At 33.0% G+C, this 19,003-nt stretch overlaps 1 protein-coding gene across 1 annotated transcript in view; it reads right to left on the bottom strand.

The window, feature by feature from the left end:
- LOC150110552 (serine/threonine-protein kinase 10-like) overlaps positions 1-3,863 on the bottom strand; it is a 283,018-nt gene extending 279,155 nt beyond the window's left edge. The window contains exon 1 of the mRNA XM_090399708.1: positions 3,003-3,863. Coding sequence (XP_090255834.1) covers positions 3,003-3,170 — 168 coding nt within the window. The 5' untranslated portion in view covers positions 3,171-3,863. The remainder of the gene's footprint in view (positions 1-3,002) is intronic.
- Positions 3,864-19,003: the final 15,140 nt, after the last annotated feature.

The raw sequence follows: 19,003 nt of genomic DNA, 5'->3' as shown, positions 1-19,003 counted from the left end.
GATAAACCGAGTAGGAATTAAGTGGATGACTAGCAACATAAAGAAGGCACTGTGAAAAAAAAAAAAAGGAAAGCATTGTGGAAGAAATATAAACAAGATGGCAGCATGATCATGAGCAGTATAAAGAACAAGCAAGAAGGGTAAACAGCATGATAAAGAAAGCTAAATCAGATTGAGAGAAAATCTAAGCAGGCCAAAGTAAATCCAAAGGAGGTTTTTTTTTTTTTTTTTTTTTTTTTGTTACATAGCAAATAAGAGAATGATTATGGAAAGATAACTTTACTTAGTGCTAATGGTAGAAAGTGACGACAGGAGCATCATCATCACACTTTTCAAGGATTTAGACCTAGAATACTGGCCTTAGAAGGCATCATTCAATCTCTTTAGAGGACATCCTGGTTTTCTTTTTCCTGATGGTTTGTAATTTAAAATTTGTTTTGGTAATCTTTCTGTTTTCATTCATTTAACATATTCCATCCATTTATTACTGATTCCTGGTTTGTTTCATAATTTCTTTTATGATCAAATAGAGTATACTTTGCAGGTTTTCTCATAAACTTAATTTCGGCTATTATTAATCTTTTTGTTTTATTCTCCAGATTTCACTTCCAAACAATAGGACTGGTACAGCTAATGTATTGTATATTTCTATTATTGTTATTATTATTATTATGTGACACTTCCAGGGAGTCCAAAGACTCAACAAGGAAGAGTGTGCCAACAGCATCAGATGATTGATCCCTTCCAACTACGAAACCACGCTCAAACTTGCTTAACTTCTGTTAACTTAAGTTCACAGTAGGAGAAAGTTTAATACTTTGAAGGAAATTTTTATTCCATTTTATTATTATTTCATTTAAATAAATATTAAAAAGAGTTGCTGAAAAGGAATATCCCTGTCTGACTCCTTGATTTATCTCTCTCAGATATGTCGGCTCATAATTTAATCTTATTTTTTAATTGATATGTCAGTTCATAATTTTAATCTAATTATTTTCATGTATACTTATGATAGCTTTTAGAATATTATTTGGCATCTTTCTTTTAATATGTTAAATAAAATACTTCTTTTAACTTTATCAAATGCTTTTTCAAAGTCAATAAATGTAATATGTGTTTCTAAATTGTATTCTCTTCTTTTCTCTATTATTAATTTTAGACAAAAGGCCAGATCTATACATGAAATATGAATATGCACTGTTGCACATGCTATTGAAATGTGCACTGAATTTAAACTGTGAAGTACATGGCAACTCTATGTTATACTGAGAAAAGATCTGATTCTCTGCCAGAAATAAATGCAGGCTGAAGCTATATGTAAGTTCGAAATGGCACCACCAATAAGTTTTGAGATGTTCCTTATCAGTTTCATACAACTATAAGATTCTTACAATGCAATACCATATCATGCTTTTTCAATCTCTTAAAAACTACAGACCTATAAGCCTACTCCCCACCATACATAGTCTTCACAAAAATTATAAATAATAGAATAAAATTTAAACTAGAGGGAATGCAATCCTGTGAACAAGCTGGATTTAGAAAGAATTACAATACTTTGGGTCATATTCATACATTAAGACAGCTCATTGAAAAATCAATTGAATACAATAAACTCTTATGTCTGGCTTATATAGACTACGAAAAAGCATTCGATTCAGTTAAAACATCTGCAACACTAAAAGCACTTGAAACCCAGGGAACTGAGAAACCATATATTGAAACACTAAAACATATTTACAATAACACAACTTGTGTAATTAAATTATATAAAAACAGTGAAAAGTTCCCAATACAAAAAGGCATCTGGCAAGGTGACACCATATCTCCCAAATTATTTACAACTGCACTAGAGGAAGTCTTTAGAAGCCTTGATTCGGAAACAGAAGGAATAAACATAAATGGAGAAAGGCTGCATCATCTGAAATTTGCAGATGATACTGTCCTAATAGCAGATAATCTTGAAGATCTGGAAGAAAAGCTAAATCAGCTAAATGAAGCCTCGAGTAATTGGATTAAAAAATAAATAGAGGGAAAAAAATAATGATGAATAAATACATAAACCATAGAACTGTCAAAGTTGAAAACCATGAAATAGAACAAGTTAGTTCATACGTATATTTGGGCCAACTGTTATCCTTTGAGGACTGCCAAAGAAAAAGATTGAATGAAGAATTAACTTGGTTGGATGGCTTATGGGAAAATGAGAGATATATTCAAAAGTAACATACCTACGAGTCTAAAAAGGAAAGCTTTCGACCAGTGCATGCTTCCTGTCCTAACATACGGAGGAGAAACACAGACTTGAACAGAAGCCTTAAACAAAAAGCTGAGAACAACACAACATCGCATTGAGAGAAGTATGCTAAAAATAACATTAAGAGATAGGAAGACAAATACCTGGATAAGATCTCAAACAGGTGTCATGAATATTGTAAAATACATTAAACAGGCTAAGCGGAGATGGGTTGGCCATATGAAGTGACGGAGATGGACTAGAAAAACAACAGAGTTGAGACCAATGGATAGAGAAGAAAGTGGAGGGATGAACTAGAACAAATTGCAGGAGTGAGATGGATGGGAGAGGTAGAAAACCGAGTGGTCTGGAAAATCATGGGGGGAAACCTTCGTCCAGCAGTGGACAGAACCAAAAGGTTGAAAAAGAAGACACTTGAATGAACTATTTCCTTCCATTTCCATGCATGCAGTATTATTCATTTGCTTATTTTCCCATCCTTCATTCTTATAAATGACTGAGTTCATTGTTTTCGATGCATTTTCAGTTAAGTTCTATTAAACACCATTAATTCTTCAGGCTGGAAGAGCACAAACTCTCATTCCATCATATTACAAAGGGCCACAAAAGGGGGGGGGAAGAAAAAAGATATTAAAGCATGCAGCTTTGTGAATAAATAGCAAAATATCAATAAACTTGAAGGCTATTGCACTATAAATTTAATAAACTTTACATACATAAAATGCAATCTAATAAAATCGCTTACCTTGAAAACTTTTCCAAAAGCTCCATCACCAAGCTCACCGATTATACTCCAGTAATCATGAGGATTTTCATTAAATTTAATGTTGTGATACAACTTTTTTCTCTTTGATTCAGAACCGTTGCCAATTCCGAAATTAAAAATTTTCTTGAAACTACTAAGAAAAGACATTTTTTAAAAATTTCTTTTCAGGCTTCAACTTCAAAATAAAAATAATGTTAATTTAAAAAATACTGAATACCGTAGTTTTCGACTAGAATGTTTTCCGTTTACAGGAGACTGCAACATTATCCTATACAATAAAACCTAAGTGTCATAACTGGCGACACCGAAGACGACAAAAAAAAAAAAAACATTTTCAAACTACATGACGCAAAATTTAAGGGGTACAGATATTTAAACAAGCAGCGTGGCTATACCAATTACTCCTCCTCGGAAAAAATGGTGGCTGTATCGCATAACTCCATTCGCCCAAAGTATACCAACTGAGGTTATTTCATGTTTTTTCCTGCACCATGCCATTTTAAAATCGAGTATTCACAGAAGTAAACCGCGGCACATAAAACATGTTGGTATAATGTGTTTGAACAGCAAAGAGAAGTCAAATGAAGTTCAGGACCAGGTTAAGACAAACATTATAAGATGCGTAGGCCTAGCTTAGCCACCTGATGGAAGGTTTCTATACACATTTCAAATGATCCTGGAATTTTTTTCACTATACATACAACACAGTTTACACCTTTACTTGTCGAAGACATTTAAAAAAATTACACTGAAGAAAAACGAACTGTTAAGTATTCAAGTTAGGAGAAACACATCATAAATTCTCACATTTACTTCCTGATAGGAATGCTCACCAAATACCAACTCTGATCAGCTTTGCCGGCAGCATAGTTAAGATACAAGCTTCAGCTTCTTGTGATGTCATATCCTTTTACCTTCTTGCATTGTGATATAGATGGCGCTATTGTATAGCTATTACGATTAGGTACAGTTACTAAATACTCCTCCTTTACTACACACCAACATTTATTTATACTTGTCACAAATAGGGTTGCCACCTTTTGGTAAGTCCAAAGAGGGACACTTTTCGAATATGAAAGTCTTCCTCTCCTCTAAATGTATAAAATGAAAAAGCCAAAGTTGAATATGTAATTCTAACCTTATAAAAAATTAAAAGATTGAATACATTGCTACCGGTATTAGTGATTTAATAATATTTGTATTCTAAATATATGTTGTCCCGCTTAGGTGTAATTCGGGACGTTGAAAATTTTCTTAAATTTCGGGATGTCCCACCTAATTCGGGACAGGTGGCAACCCTAGTCACAAGCTGAGTTCAAACAGCACATTTATTGAGTACAGTTTATGGAATTAAAGTTAGCAGCGTTTATATTTTAAAAAATTCAAATCTTCACTGAATCAAAAATGCAGATGCTGGATTCAAATGTTTACCAGTGGGCAAGAGAGGATAGAGATGGCCATAAAGAAAAAGAGACCAAGGAGGGTATTGAGGAGACACATCTTCGAAGTAGTGTAGGTAGGACTTGTTATAAAACCAGAAATAGTCTGTTATGATTTTACACCAATCTGAGAAATATCTGAAATAAGGGAAGTCAAATTGTGGCATTGATCTAGTTTATTCGCACAAGAATCATCGGACACTAAGTAAAACTTATTGAATAAGGATGATATCCAAACAGGAATAAATTTTTCAGGAATGATATTTTTCATGAAAGTCGGCGGGGGGGGTGAAGGAGGAGTGCTATTAATGGTAGCAGAAGAGTTATCCTGATTTAAAGTGGAGATACAAGGGACAAACGATGGGAATCGTTTTGACGCAGTACGCTGCGATGCAGAGGTGGGCAGGATGAAATATTTAGTTGGGTGTTGCTATGGAGGGATGTGAAAAGGAAATGTATAGGCAAATTCGGCTGGTAAATAAGAAAAGAATGATCATTATAGGTGATTTCAATTATAGTAATATAGATTAGAGTGAAGCGATGGAGCACTCGGGATTTAATCTTGGGGGGAGGGCGAGTTGAGTAGACGATTTGAGAATACAACTACCATGGCATACGACCTATGAGTGAGCATCTGCAATGATCGCCAATACATGATGCCCATGATCTCTGGCCCGGCTCGGGCAAACGAAGTAGCACTCAGTCTGCCAGAGCATTACTTCATTTGCCTTGTGTTCACAGTGGCCGTGATTCCCGAGAGCTACAGGGTGAATATTTCCACCTTAGGTGACCACTAATTCATAAGTAATATAGAAATAGAAGACACAACACAACATAAATTTAAAAAAAAAATAATTAATTTTAATTAGGAAAAGATTTTTGGAAATTTTTCTAGTATTTTTTCGTTTTTCTTTGGGTGCCAGAGCCCCCTTCCCCCCTCTGGGTGCGCGACTTGAATGAAGAGATGGAGGCTGGGAGCAAACAGAATGAATTTTTGGAATTTTTGAGAGACAACTACTTTAGACAGTATATAACAGAGGGTACACAGGGACCAAGGGTCTTAGATCTCATCGATATCATTATAAATGCGGGGACAAATCTTTTACCAATTTGCTGAGAATGACCATGACGTGCTCACCTGGAAGGTGGTTAACCATATGAAAGACTTCTGTTAGAAAGGGATATATGTGGAACTATAAGGCTGGTGATTATAAAAAAACTTAGTAGACACATTGCAGCAATAATATGAAATGAGAAACTGGATGGAAAGGATATCAGTGCTGCTTGGACGACATTATTCAAGAACTATCTAGTGATGACAATATCAGAATGTATACTAAAAGTTAAGAGACTAAGTAGAACAGATGTTAAATGAATGAATGAAAAGTTATGACATGCAATCCGGAAGAAGAAGAATGTATTAGGCAAACACCATAACATAAGTGTTAATAACCATTTGTACGAAGTATATAATGAGCAGGCATTATATATACAGATGGCAAAAGGGTATGATGTAATAATAATGTTAATGATAAAATAAGCTGTTCTTACTTGCACACAGACCGAAATTTTACGATGTCCTTTCACAAATAAACTGGCTCATATCATGGAGATTGCAAGGATAATTGATCCGTTTTCTGTTTGTATTTTACTGGTCTCCGAGAAAAATAAATAAATAATAAATAAATCAGCTGACTCATTTTCGTAGATTAAACATGAAAATATGTCCACTTAAATGAACTAGTAATACACGAAGCACACAGCTTTTTTCAAAAAGTTTAAGTTCACAGTGATCACTAAGTACACAGATGACTAACAATCTCATATTTTTTATAATAGAAAAGTGTTAGTGTGAGAGGATCAAGCTCTGAGGGAGTAAAATGCTTTCGCACATTTTGCGCTTTATCAATGATAAGTGTGAATTCGTTCTCTTGAAGAGTCATATTTTGAAAGTTCTTGCCATGTATTACTTCTAAAAAAATGAATAATTTCTAATTCTTCAGGTTAATTAGATAAAATAATTTTATCATACAATTTCATGTACTGTATAATAAAAGTCTATAATAAAGCCAGTGTAGTGTTGTTGGGGTTTGCATCCATAGCGCTAGGTCTGAAGGAAAACCGTTATAACTTGGATTCGAGTCGCCGACTTCTAAACAGTTCTTCCCACTGGCTCACGATTTAGTCGATCTCTTTTGGGAAAGTGTTTTATTTATTTTTTTTTACGGAAATGGATTTTAATTGCCCGACTAGAGAAAATAGGACGCAGAACTCACTTTATTTACGACAGTAATATATAGTGTTAATGCTATGAATCACGACACAGTGAGTTTTCTCCTTTTCGGAGACTTATTAAAAATATTGATAGTCTTAGAATAACTATCTGTGATGGATAAGGTTGGAGTTTGGTTGCTCACCATTCATCAAAAGTTTGTTAGGGGTAAATGTCCTTGTCCACTCCATTTGGGAAATAACAGGCATTCGCAGATCTTATTTATCACCAATGTCAGGTGATCCAACTCCTTGGAAAATTTTCCACGCCACTGCTTTAAATCATCTACCAACACTAGTCTTCGCGTCCCTTCTGATTATGCAGTTTATTTTATCGAACATTAAGGTTTTGATCTTTCTGCTCTCTTCCATCCTGCAGATATGTCCAATTTTGTTTTTAAAATTCTTTCGCTAAATTCTCTTTCAAATTTACTTTTCTTCCAGCGAATGACCAACTCTGTGAAAAAGTAATTTGTTATTGCTTTGAAAAAAAATTACCTTTTGCATCCATCCAATTCGTAGAACCTTCCTATAGCATGTTTTTTCGAATGCCAATATTATCCTTACAGAAGCTTTGTCTGTTACTCATATCTAACATCCATAGAGAGCTCTTTATGAAACCAGTACTCTCAGCTTTGTGTCCATGCTCACTGCTTCCTATGCCTGTCAGCTTACTTTTGCTTTAATTATCCAATATCTGAAATCCATTTTACATCTAAATCGTACTTTATGTTACTCCCTAGGTACGCAAACTCCTAACATTTTCTTCCCAAATATCATTGTTTTAGTTTTTCTTTTTCGTTCATTATCAACTCATATCTCCTTCCTACTTCACCACTCTTCTTTTTCTAATCCATCTTCATCCTCTCAATAATGATTGTCATTTGTAAATCATAAATGTCAACTTTTATACTTTCATCTGAAATTCCTCTTATATTTTCATGATAAAGATGCTCAGGGATACTGGATCTCCTTGACTCATGTCTTTTGTTCTCTGGAATCATCTTCCTGGTATTCCCAGACTACTTTCTGATTTATGCTGTTGAATGCTTCCAGAAAGTGATGAAAGGAAGTGTGAATATGTATATTTTTATATAGAAATTTCTCCACAATTAATCTAACATTAATAATTGTGCTTATCTTTTCTGAATCCTTGGTCACCTTTGAATTTTTTTCAAGGACTAATATCTAAAAAAAACTTTAAATAAATATACAGCAGCTTGGTACTTAGTGTTTATGAATGTGCAAGGCCGCTTAATGCTTAACAAGATGGCATCGGAGCGATTCGGGGTTTTACTCACTTTCGCCAGTTTTCTGTGGTAGCAAAGACATTCTTCGAAATTCCGGTGAAACAATCACATGACGAAAACCTATGCTAAAAATAAACCTTTAATAAACATGCAATTGCTCTGCAATTTCTGCAGTCTGTCCGATTATTTGATTATTTTACTTTCAAACCTGATTTTCTTTAATGCAAATGCCATATTTCATCCACTGGCTTAGGTTACCTTTCTTGGTGAGTTCTGTGTTCACAACTCAAAGTGGTTTCTCTTTTAAAATTCAAATGGTCAAATTGAGAAAACTGTTGGTGTTTGCTATGCCAATGATATAACACGAATGCATAATCGTCACCATTCGCCCAAACCCTTGATTTTGTTTTGACGACTTTTCTTTCAAACATACTCTGGATATCTATTTTCTTCTTTGAAACTCAGATCATAGTCTCATCTTAGTCTTTGTTCTATGGAACATTATTTTGCAAATCGTTCTTTTTTTTCTGGTCCTTTGGTTTTGATAATGGTTTTTACTCCTTTCCTTGTGTTGATTACCATTTCAGATTTTCTCTTTCATATACTTGCTTTGACTGATTTACTGAATTATATTTTCAATTAAGACATTTATACCTTATTGTTTGGCCTACCCATCCACTGCTAGATATAGTCTCCCCTTAACTTTCCAGTTCAGTCTGTCTTTAGTCAATTTCCACCATTTCATGTCAAAACTGTGTAGATTATCTTTCCATCTTATGCTTTCGCGACTTTCATCCCTAGTCCCACTTAAATTCCCAACAAATGCTGATGTTTCTCCAACAGATATGTAAAAGAGGGCTATGCAAAAAATTTATCACCTCAAAGTGGCTCGAGACCCAAGCTCAAGCTTTGCAATGAGCTCAAACTGTAAATCCCAGTAGCTGCAAAATGACCATCAACAAATCAGTTTTGACTCTAATGGTATCAAGTGCAAAAAGCTTTTCAACTTCTCAAACTGTAGTCTGATGTTTTGATACCTTTCCAATTTCGCTGGTCACAAGTTCGGTCATTCCATGTTTTCTCGTGTTTCAAATCTTAATGATATTATCATAACATCATCGAAACAGTCTGATATTTACTTACGATATAGACGAAACCCGTTGGTCGGAAAGACCGGTTCGATTCCTGTTAGTGATGTAAGGAGCCTTTATTTGATCACTTTCGACAAAAGGTTAGTTATTCGGTTTTCTCAACGGAAACTCTGGTTTTTCGTCTCCAGAACAGGCAAACCGGCCCCGTGAACACACACACACCGATTACAGTCGTGAATATCACTCATAAGGATGCAGCAGAGGAGTGACGAACCAGCTGCATTAATTCGTCATAAACCCCTCATTAGGGGATGGACTCAATCCGTCCTAAGGGACGAATGGGAAGGATAGGATAGGATTCAATTTATTAATAGTATTGTGTGGAGACCAGATAATCCAACTGCTCTGGACAATAAAAGTTATATATATATATAACTTCGGAATGCTAATATATATGACTTTAACCCATGAAAAGTTGTAAACCTGTAGAAAATTAGTATTTTCTACAGGTTTATGTTCATGTTTGTCATATATGTAAAACATGAATGTTTTACATATATGACAAACAGTAGCGGCCCGTACATAAGCACTGCGACACTGCAGCACCCCCAAGGAAAAAATGAAAAAAATAAATTTGTTTGTGTTTATAAATAATAACAATCCTTACAACATTAATGCAATACAACATGTTAAAGGTTACAGCTTATGTTTTGACATTGACTGAATTAATAATTGGAATTGTTCGATTAAGGCTTTAGATTACGAAACAAACGCAATCCGATCTAACGCCGATATTCGTTTGCGCTTGTCATTGCACGTTACATCATTAGATACACGGCCGTCTGGGCAGTGTATCTTTTTATTGCGCACATTATTTCTGTGAGATATGAAACGTTTATTATTGGTGCGTGTGCGTGATGAACTATTTTTTTTAACCTTATTTTATTTTGTGAAAATAACATATAATTATTTATTTATTATAAACACAAGGCTGAATTATGACGAGTGTCACTATTGAAAATATGAAAACAATTATATTTTTTAAATTATCGTTACATCAAACAAATGCACTGTGATCTAACGTCGATATTCGTTTGCACTTGTCATTGCTATTGATACGAAACTTTTATTATTGGTGTTTGTTCGTGGTGAGGATGAAATATTTTTAATAAAGCAATTTTTTAATATGTAAATTTATTAATTAATAAATTCGTTACTGATTAGAAAAACAAGTTTTTTTTTTTTTTTTTTTTCAGCACCCCCTACTTAAAATTTTCACCGGCCGCCACTGATGACGAATAAAAGGAGTTAGCGAATTTTACACACACACAGACACACATACACATTAATTTTTTTCCATAATCTGGAACTCTGCTGTAGAGACCTAACTTAGAACTTTTCAAGCTACTTCAGGCCTCCAATAAGTTAGATTGTATGGCATCACACTAGGCAACGAATTTTTTTTCCTGCTTAAAGACATTCTCAAACATCCATGCCTACGGCGGAATTCGAAACTGCTGCGGCCTGTTTGTTGAAAAGTGGATATACTATCTATTTTTACAAACAGGCTAGCAAAGAAAGATATAGTAACTATATCTTTCTTTGCCGGCCTGTTTGTAAAATGTAACATGTGTTGGAACTATAGTGTGTTGGAACTATATTATAGTTCCAACACACTAAATAAATATCAATTGATTGAAAAAAGAAAAAAATGAAATAACAAAAAGCAGCAAATGTATGCATCATGCCTATGAACGTAATAATAATAACAATGCACATTTTATCTCATTTAAACTATACTGAAAATATTAGGTGCCTATGTAGCCTTGTAGCAACTTTTTCTATTTCATTAATTACTGCTAGACTGCCAGAAGAAACATTGTTGAAAGTTTAGTCTTAATCTCTAGATTAAATTAACTTTTTGTAAGCTTTTTTGAACCATTTTTCGAGTTAAAAGTTTGTAGGTCTAGACTAGCATGGTCATTTCTTTCAGAGAGCCTAGTTTTTGAGTGAAAAAAAAATACTACAGCAGGACACAAGATTGCTGTATTTTTCCATTTTCTCACCCAGACGACTTAGAACTTGTCGTCAGCTATAACTACCAATGATGATTCTGAGTTGAACTAGCTGTTTTGTTTGTTTCAGCTGCATACCGATTTCCAAATGATATAAAGGCTGAAAATGTTCTAGCTGCTCCATCTGGGAAATAAAAAGCATTAGAGATTTTTTTTTTTATCCATCTGCTAAAAATGAAAACTAAAGAGAAAAAAAACTAAGAAATGTTTTCCTGTTATTATTAATTACTACACAAAACTTGCTTTATACGGTCTTGTTATCTTTCTAAATGTATAAATAATATTATAGTACAAAAACAGCCATGTAGTTATTACTTATAGGGAATATTCAGTAACATAAAAATAGCAACAGTGTTCTCTTCCAAAGAACGAAAATTTTATGATTCATAATAGGGCTCGAAAAATTGTGTAAAAATCCTACTCGCCAAGCAAAAAAAAATGGCTATTATTTTATTATATTTTATTATTATTATTATTATTCGTGACACCTCCAAGGAGTCCGAAGACTCATCGCGGGAGGACACCTACTGTACAACTCTCCGTCTTCACCACTACACCGAACCTCTACCAATCATCTACATCAACGCCATCTACTGGACACCACCACCACAACTAGTATTTTTTGTCTGTAAATTGTTCTTAAGAACCGTTATTCTTCCAATTGCGCTAAGGACGCGCTTATTCGTGCAAAAATTCCCCTTTTTTAATGATATGTCCAATACATAAATTGATCAGTGATTGCTAATCAGTTTATGGAACCCCCCCCCCCCCAACCGGCTATGACGTCTATAAACGTCAAGTTAAATCTAGATACGATTCTGTAACACTCGTTCAATAATATGGATAAGAAGCGCAATTTGGTCTCACTATTTCATCTACCTTGGCCGGTAGGGAGGTTTAGTTAAAAGATAGTTTTTTAGAAAGCCATGTTTTATGTTGTCCAGAAAGTAATATTTTATTTTGTCCAGTCTGCAGCTACTCGCCAGCTGGCCAAAATCTACTCATCATGGGCGAGTATATTTGTCGCGCCCTGTTTATAATTAATTTTTCCATACGTTGATCTCATAATAGTGCAAAAAACTGAAATCGAATATGTAAATTTTATAATTTACATCACCTAAGCGATTATATTAATAGATGTCATTTATTAGAAATGAAAACAAATAAAAACTCCTCTCACTTATTTTATTCCTTTGGAATTCTAAGCAAAAGCGCTTTTAAACTTGACTAACTTTTAGAAGTCTCACCCTTGACTTTTACCGATAGATGAGCTCGAGGCTATCGATGAGTTTGAACTACCGCCTCGTGATCATAGATATCTTAACTCCAGTTATTGTCTGAAAAAGGAAGAATTTTATTGTCGATTTATAAGCGAGGCCAAACACCGTGTTTCTGGGAAAAAGAAAAACCTTTATTTATTTTTATTTAATGATAATAACAAATTTAAAGCCATATTTCAAATTTTCTTTGCAAGAAATTAACTTTTTTTTTCTTTTCAAAAATTTCATAAATTCATGGCAACTCATTATTTTACACAATACATTTACAATAATAATACAAGCATATCCAAATCAAACATGTTTTAATTCATAAATCTGATCACTAACTGGATCATCATGTAGACTCCATCCACTCTCTGATAAGACAAAAATCGACTTCTTCTTCTTCTTCTGCAGCTTCTCCCACATAAGTGGGGTCACTGTTGATGATGAGTCTCCTCCACATCCTCCTGTCTTGGGGTGTCACTACATCCAAGTTCTTCATCCTCAAGTCCTCTTCTACCAGCTTCCTCCATCTCTTCTTTGGCCGCCCACGCTTCCTCCTTCCTTGCACATCCATCTGCATGACCCTTCTTCCCACATATTCGTCTTCCCTCCTCATCACATGACCCAACCATCTCAACCTTGCCTCCTGTATCTTCACTCCTAAGTTCATAACTTTCACTGTTCCCCTTACATAGTCATTTCTCAGATGATCCTTTCTGGTCACACCGCACATCCACCTAAACATTCTTATCTCTGCTACGTCCATCCTGCTGATGTTATTTTTCTTCAGGGCCACAGTTTCCATAGCATACGTCATAGCTGGCCTCACTACTGTCCTATAGATTTTGCCTTTCAGATTGATCGGCACCCTCTTATCGCATAACACTCCAGCCATCTCCCTCCAGTTCCTCCAACCCACTTGTATCCTGCATCCCACTTCCTTCTCAGCTCCTCCATCTTCTTCCACTATTGAACCTAAGTATCTAAAGTCTCTCACCTTCCTGATGACAAAAATAATAATAAGACAAAAATAGACGATATTCAGAAATTCAATAAATCACCCAATCGATAATAAGTATATAAGAATATGTTCTACAAATAAAAATACTTAGTTATTATATGTATAAAAAAATTAATGCACAAAGCACTATGTAAAAATATATTAAGATTTGCAATAACGATGAATGCCTTCTGACTATAAATTAAATTGATTACTATCACTACAGTATTAAATGTTAAAGCTGATCTTTTGGGAACACAGAGACAATACCAGCTTTATCCACACTGAAGTTACAGAATATTATTACTAATATTATTATTGCATTATTCCATGATACCAGAATGTGTCCAAGGAATCACAGTGGAAGGGTACACTAGTTCACTACAATTCACCTTCCTTACTTAATCCTCCAATCACACAACACTGCTGTGATCTACCACTCACCACCATCAACAGAATATTTTGTCTGTACATTGCACGTGTTCTATTGGCCGATTGGCTCTATGTGGAATGAAAAGGAGTTGTCAGGAGAAAAATACCTTCCACCTCCTTTCGTCTCACTCACCTTCATTTAAAAAAGCCAATAGAAAGATTTCTCGTCAAGACAAGAATCGAATTCGTTTCCAGTAGATGAGTGCATTGTCCTGTTGGTCTTCTAACTGCGCTAAGTAGGCATTCAAATATAAGAGAATATAAAATACTAACATCAAAATACGTATGTCACTAAACAGTTATGCTGAAAGAAGAATCTTAAGGGAATACTATAAAAGAGAAATAAGCATCCTTAAAGAGTGTGTGTGGGGGTGGGGTGGGAGTGTGTGAATACGTATTTACAATACTTTCCTGTCCTATTGGCCGATTGTTTATTTTATCCACTTTTCAACCAACAGGATACTGGTTCGAATCCTGCGTAGGTATGAATGTCTGTGATTTTCTTTAGGTGGGAGATGAATTCCATTGTCTAATAATCTGAGATCACGGTTCTGCTTATTGGAAGTTAGTTTGAAAAAAGTCCTATATTTGGTCTCTAGAGCAGGATTCCGAACTATTCAAAAAATAAAAATAAAATAAAATAAAAATGAAAAGTGAAGAAAAAAATCCTTAGCACTCTCTCAAGATAGTATAATGTTTAAAACCTTTGGTGGGTGATAGACGCATATTGGAAATCTTCTTCTTGGCTTTGCGTATTAGGCAACTGTTTGCCTGTAACGTTTTCAAGGGTTTAAACGTCTTCTGGCCACCTCCTCCTGGGTCTTCCTCTTGATCGGTGTCCCTTTGGTTTATATTTCCAGGCAATATTTGGCTCATTCATTCTTTCTACATGTAGGACATCACAAATTTTATAATTGCTGATGTCCCACAAGAATGAAAGACAGCAATAGTCATAAACATATTCAAAAAAGAAAACAGAAAGAATTGTGGAAACTACAGAGGAATATCCTTATTAAATACGTGCTTTAAAATATATCTAGATATAATTAAAAGTTAATTAACACCATGGGCTGAGGAAATTATTGAGAAGAACAATGCGGAGGAAGATATTGCACAGATCCCACATTTACACTCAAAGAAATTATAAAAAAAAAAGAATAGAATTTAACCTGCTAACATATTATGAGAAAGCATACTATCAAATCAACAGAACAAAATTAATCAATACACTGTATGAATTGAAATCTCCACCTCAAACCACAAAAGCAATAGCAACTATAATGGAAGAAAGCTATATTAAAATGAAAATTAATAATGAAACATATTGGAAATATGTATTGTAAATAAATATTAAATAAATTACAATTTATTGAGAAAAGTAACATTATAATTTTATCGAAATTGTCATTTTACACAATTATATATGTAATATAGACGCTTTTAATCATCATATGCTGTACATATGTATATAATGCAATAATATGTGTCAATAATAAAAGTTACATGATCGAATAATAATAATAATAATAATTTTAAAAATATTTTCACACCGTATTTGTCTTAAATAAATTACATACATGTAATATAAAATTTAAGCAATGATGCTATATTTTCTTTTATGTGATTAAAAATAGTTTCTAATATTAGTATTATTATAATAATAATTATTAAATTATTTTTATTTTACTTTTAAATTTTTTTATTTTATTTTAATTTTAATTATTATTTTAATTTTTAATTTTTTTTATTTTATTTTAATTTTAATTATTATTTTATTATACATTACTTTAATAATAATACTTATTATTATTATTATCATCATCATCATCCTTCCATAAGTAGACTTAACAAGAATTACCTACATTCGTACTTCGTACTTTTGCAGCATATGCAACTTCTATCAAATGTGTTTTATGCCGATTTCTCGATTAATGTTTATCAGGAAAAATGGGGAAACAGTCTGAAGAAAACCAATCCACAGCAGCATAACTTGGTGCTGAAACCAAAAAAAAAAAAAAAAAGAAAAGAAAGATTAAAAAGTACCATGGGGTTGAACTACATACCAGCAATGTGACGAAACTCGTACGTATAACACGAAATTCACTAATCCATGTACAGGTTGGGTTGTGTATATTCACACACACATGGCTTATCTCCTTTCTTCATACATAAACATAATTTTTTTTCGATTATTTTCCAAAATACGAAGTCAGATAAGCATCATAACTATCTAATTTACTTGTACCAAAAAAAAAAAAAAATTCACTCCTGGAAAAGAGGTTCCATGTTTAATCTCAAAAGTACGATTTCCAGATTTTCTAGAGCCAGATTTTCTTATCCACCTACGACAGGCGCACAACCCGTCGTGGTGGGGTTGAGTTGACATATAATAAATAACAATTATCAATAATAATTTACATTATTGATAAATAAATTAATTATTTATCAATCAATAAATAAAGTCTGTAATTCTCTAGTTTATGCAATTAACCATGCTCATGAACTGGAATGAACCTTACAAATTTCCGACGGAAAGTACGATTCCCAATATTTAATATTAAAATAAAATAAAACAAAAACTGTACATTGCAAATAAAACTGCTCAGTAAAAATACTGCAACATCAAAGAAACATTTAAAATTAAAGGAGAATACTGCTTTAGTATTATAAGGGAAAGGGGTGAAAAGTAGAAGGCACATGTTTATGTAGCATTTCTTCCCTTCTTTCTTTCTTCTGAGGAAAAATAAAGAAACTAAAACTGCACCTAATTCAAATAACCACGTGTAGTACATATAAAGGATATTCAATTTCTAGTTTCTTTGTTTATTTATTTATTTATTTTTACAGTAGATTGGGGAAAATGTATGGTTAAATTTCTTTCGGATAAACTGAACTATTATACTATTATCCATAAATTAAAAACATGATGTACACAGAGTGGAAACTGATCTTCCCTCAGCACCGAAATAATGAACATGTCAGCTTTCATTTCTTCAAAAGAAATAAAGTTAAATCCCATAAGCCAAAATCTAATATCACATAAGCAGTTTACATTCAGGATAAAAACTTATTTCTTCTTTCCTTAATCAAAGATTGCTTTACTCTTATCTCTTCCAAAGGAAAGTATAATAATAATAATAATAATAATTATTATTATTATTATCTCCGATTTATTGACTATAATGCTTTTCCACCGGCAATACTTTCACAGCTAATTCTTTGTGCTTTTTTTATTATTATTGTTATTATTATTGAGAAAGATCCTGGATTTCGTTTGCACATTCCTCAAATTGCTCCTATGTTTGTCTTTTCTTTTGTCTATATCATATAACTGATTATCGTTTTCATTACTTTGATCTATTGGTATTTGTATAGCATCGGTGACTACTACCAACATATTCTTGTTCACTTCCATTTCTGTTATTATTTAAACAAAGCTTTCTTAGATAGAGACAGCAATCAATTAAAAACATAAGTGAAGAAAAAGATTTATCTTGTAAGTTCATTCGTAATCTGTAGGTATGTATATCCAATTAGTAATAATATAATAATAGTGGTGTAACCAATTATTTTTCTGTTCAAATGTTATCACATATGGGATAGCATTTAAACAAAACTCTATTAAACTCATTGTGTGCATCTTATCAAAGAGCTGTAAACCTATCGTACATTACTATTATGTATTGGCTACAGTTAGATAATTCGGAAATCCTGTTCTAGAGACCAAACATGGGACTGTTTTAAGTCACTTCAAACTTAAATTAAGAGCATGTAATCCTGTGAAAATAATCTGAAATCTAATAATACAAACATTTACAGTTGAGATTCAAATCCTGGCGGTTAGAGAAACAACATTAGAGGGTGTGAATAAATTGACAGGATCTTCATAGTAAGCCCGTTCCATCGCTTTCATAATAAGTTCATTATTTTTTCAGTCCTTAAATGATTAACTTGGTAATCCTTTGCTCGATGTATCTTTTTAAGAAAGCTTTCCTTTGTTATTAAAAATAATAAAAATTATAAGGGGAATCATGTGTTTTGTATCGTGGATATATTCAGGAGGAACCCATAGCTACTTTGTACGTGTTTTAATTTTCCTGCAAAAATATAATAATAATAATAATAATAATAATAATAATAATAATAATAATAATAATAATAATAATAATAATAATAACAAAATCCAGCACATATTTTATTATTATGTGCTGGATTTTGTCATATGCCAAAAACTTAGCTCGATAATATAATAAACATAAAATAATTAATCGAAAGTAAAGTTTAATTAATGTGCATAATTATATATACATTTTTACTTATTTCATACCGGTATTCTTGCCACGAATATTAGAGAATAAACAGAGGAAGATATCTAAAAATATACTGGACGCCAACTTCATTTGAGACAATATATTATATATTATACCTCCATTCAGCTTGAAATGCATTAAAAAGTGTTTCTTAAGTTATGGTGAATTTCGAAAGTATTTTACAACAGAAGAACATTGAATTTTGTTTTAGAAAAATAAAGAACAAATAGTACAAAACAAAACTTCAGGAATATTTATTTATTTCGTTATTTTTTTTTCTTTTGTATGTACAGAAAAAGTGACAGTGTGGCCAAACGTGCACAATTGTCACCAATGTGGCCAAACCAAAAGTCGTTATCTCATGAATAGTTTGACTCTTATGTATATTCACGCTCATACCTTATCTTTTCCGTCTATCCTATTATAAAACATCGATTTTTATTTGATTTATTTTTAATACATGCATATTAAACCACATAGAGACAATATCGACATGTTAGCAGTGCTAGATGAGGATAATCGTTATAGATAACATTTTAATTTAACTATTTTACAACCATGACAACTATCTAATTCTTTCACAAAGTAACATATATTCACTGCTTCTATGACCTCTTCCTGAAGGCTATTTCACATATTTTCAACTCTAACAGTAAAAAGTGAGCTTCTTCTATTTGTTATAACTCTCCCCTTCATTCTCTTCTTATTAGATCCTCGAGGAGAAGTCATCCAGCCAAGGGTAAAATCGTATTATTATTATCATTATTATGATTATTATTATTATTCCTTCCCTTTTTACCTTGCAGTGGCGAGGATTTTTCTACATTTAACCGCAACCGTATCGAGA

This window comes from Typopeltis vanoorti, chromosome 1 (assembly GCF_054136105.1).
Source record: "Typopeltis vanoorti isolate ZY-2024b chromosome 1, IOZ_Tvanoo_1.0, whole genome shotgun sequence".
NCBI lineage: Eukaryota > Metazoa > Arthropoda > Arachnida > Uropygi > Thelyphonidae > Typopeltis > Typopeltis vanoorti.
The sequence above is the reverse complement of the archived record's forward strand: the minus strand, read 5'-3'. Positions and strand labels throughout refer to the sequence as shown.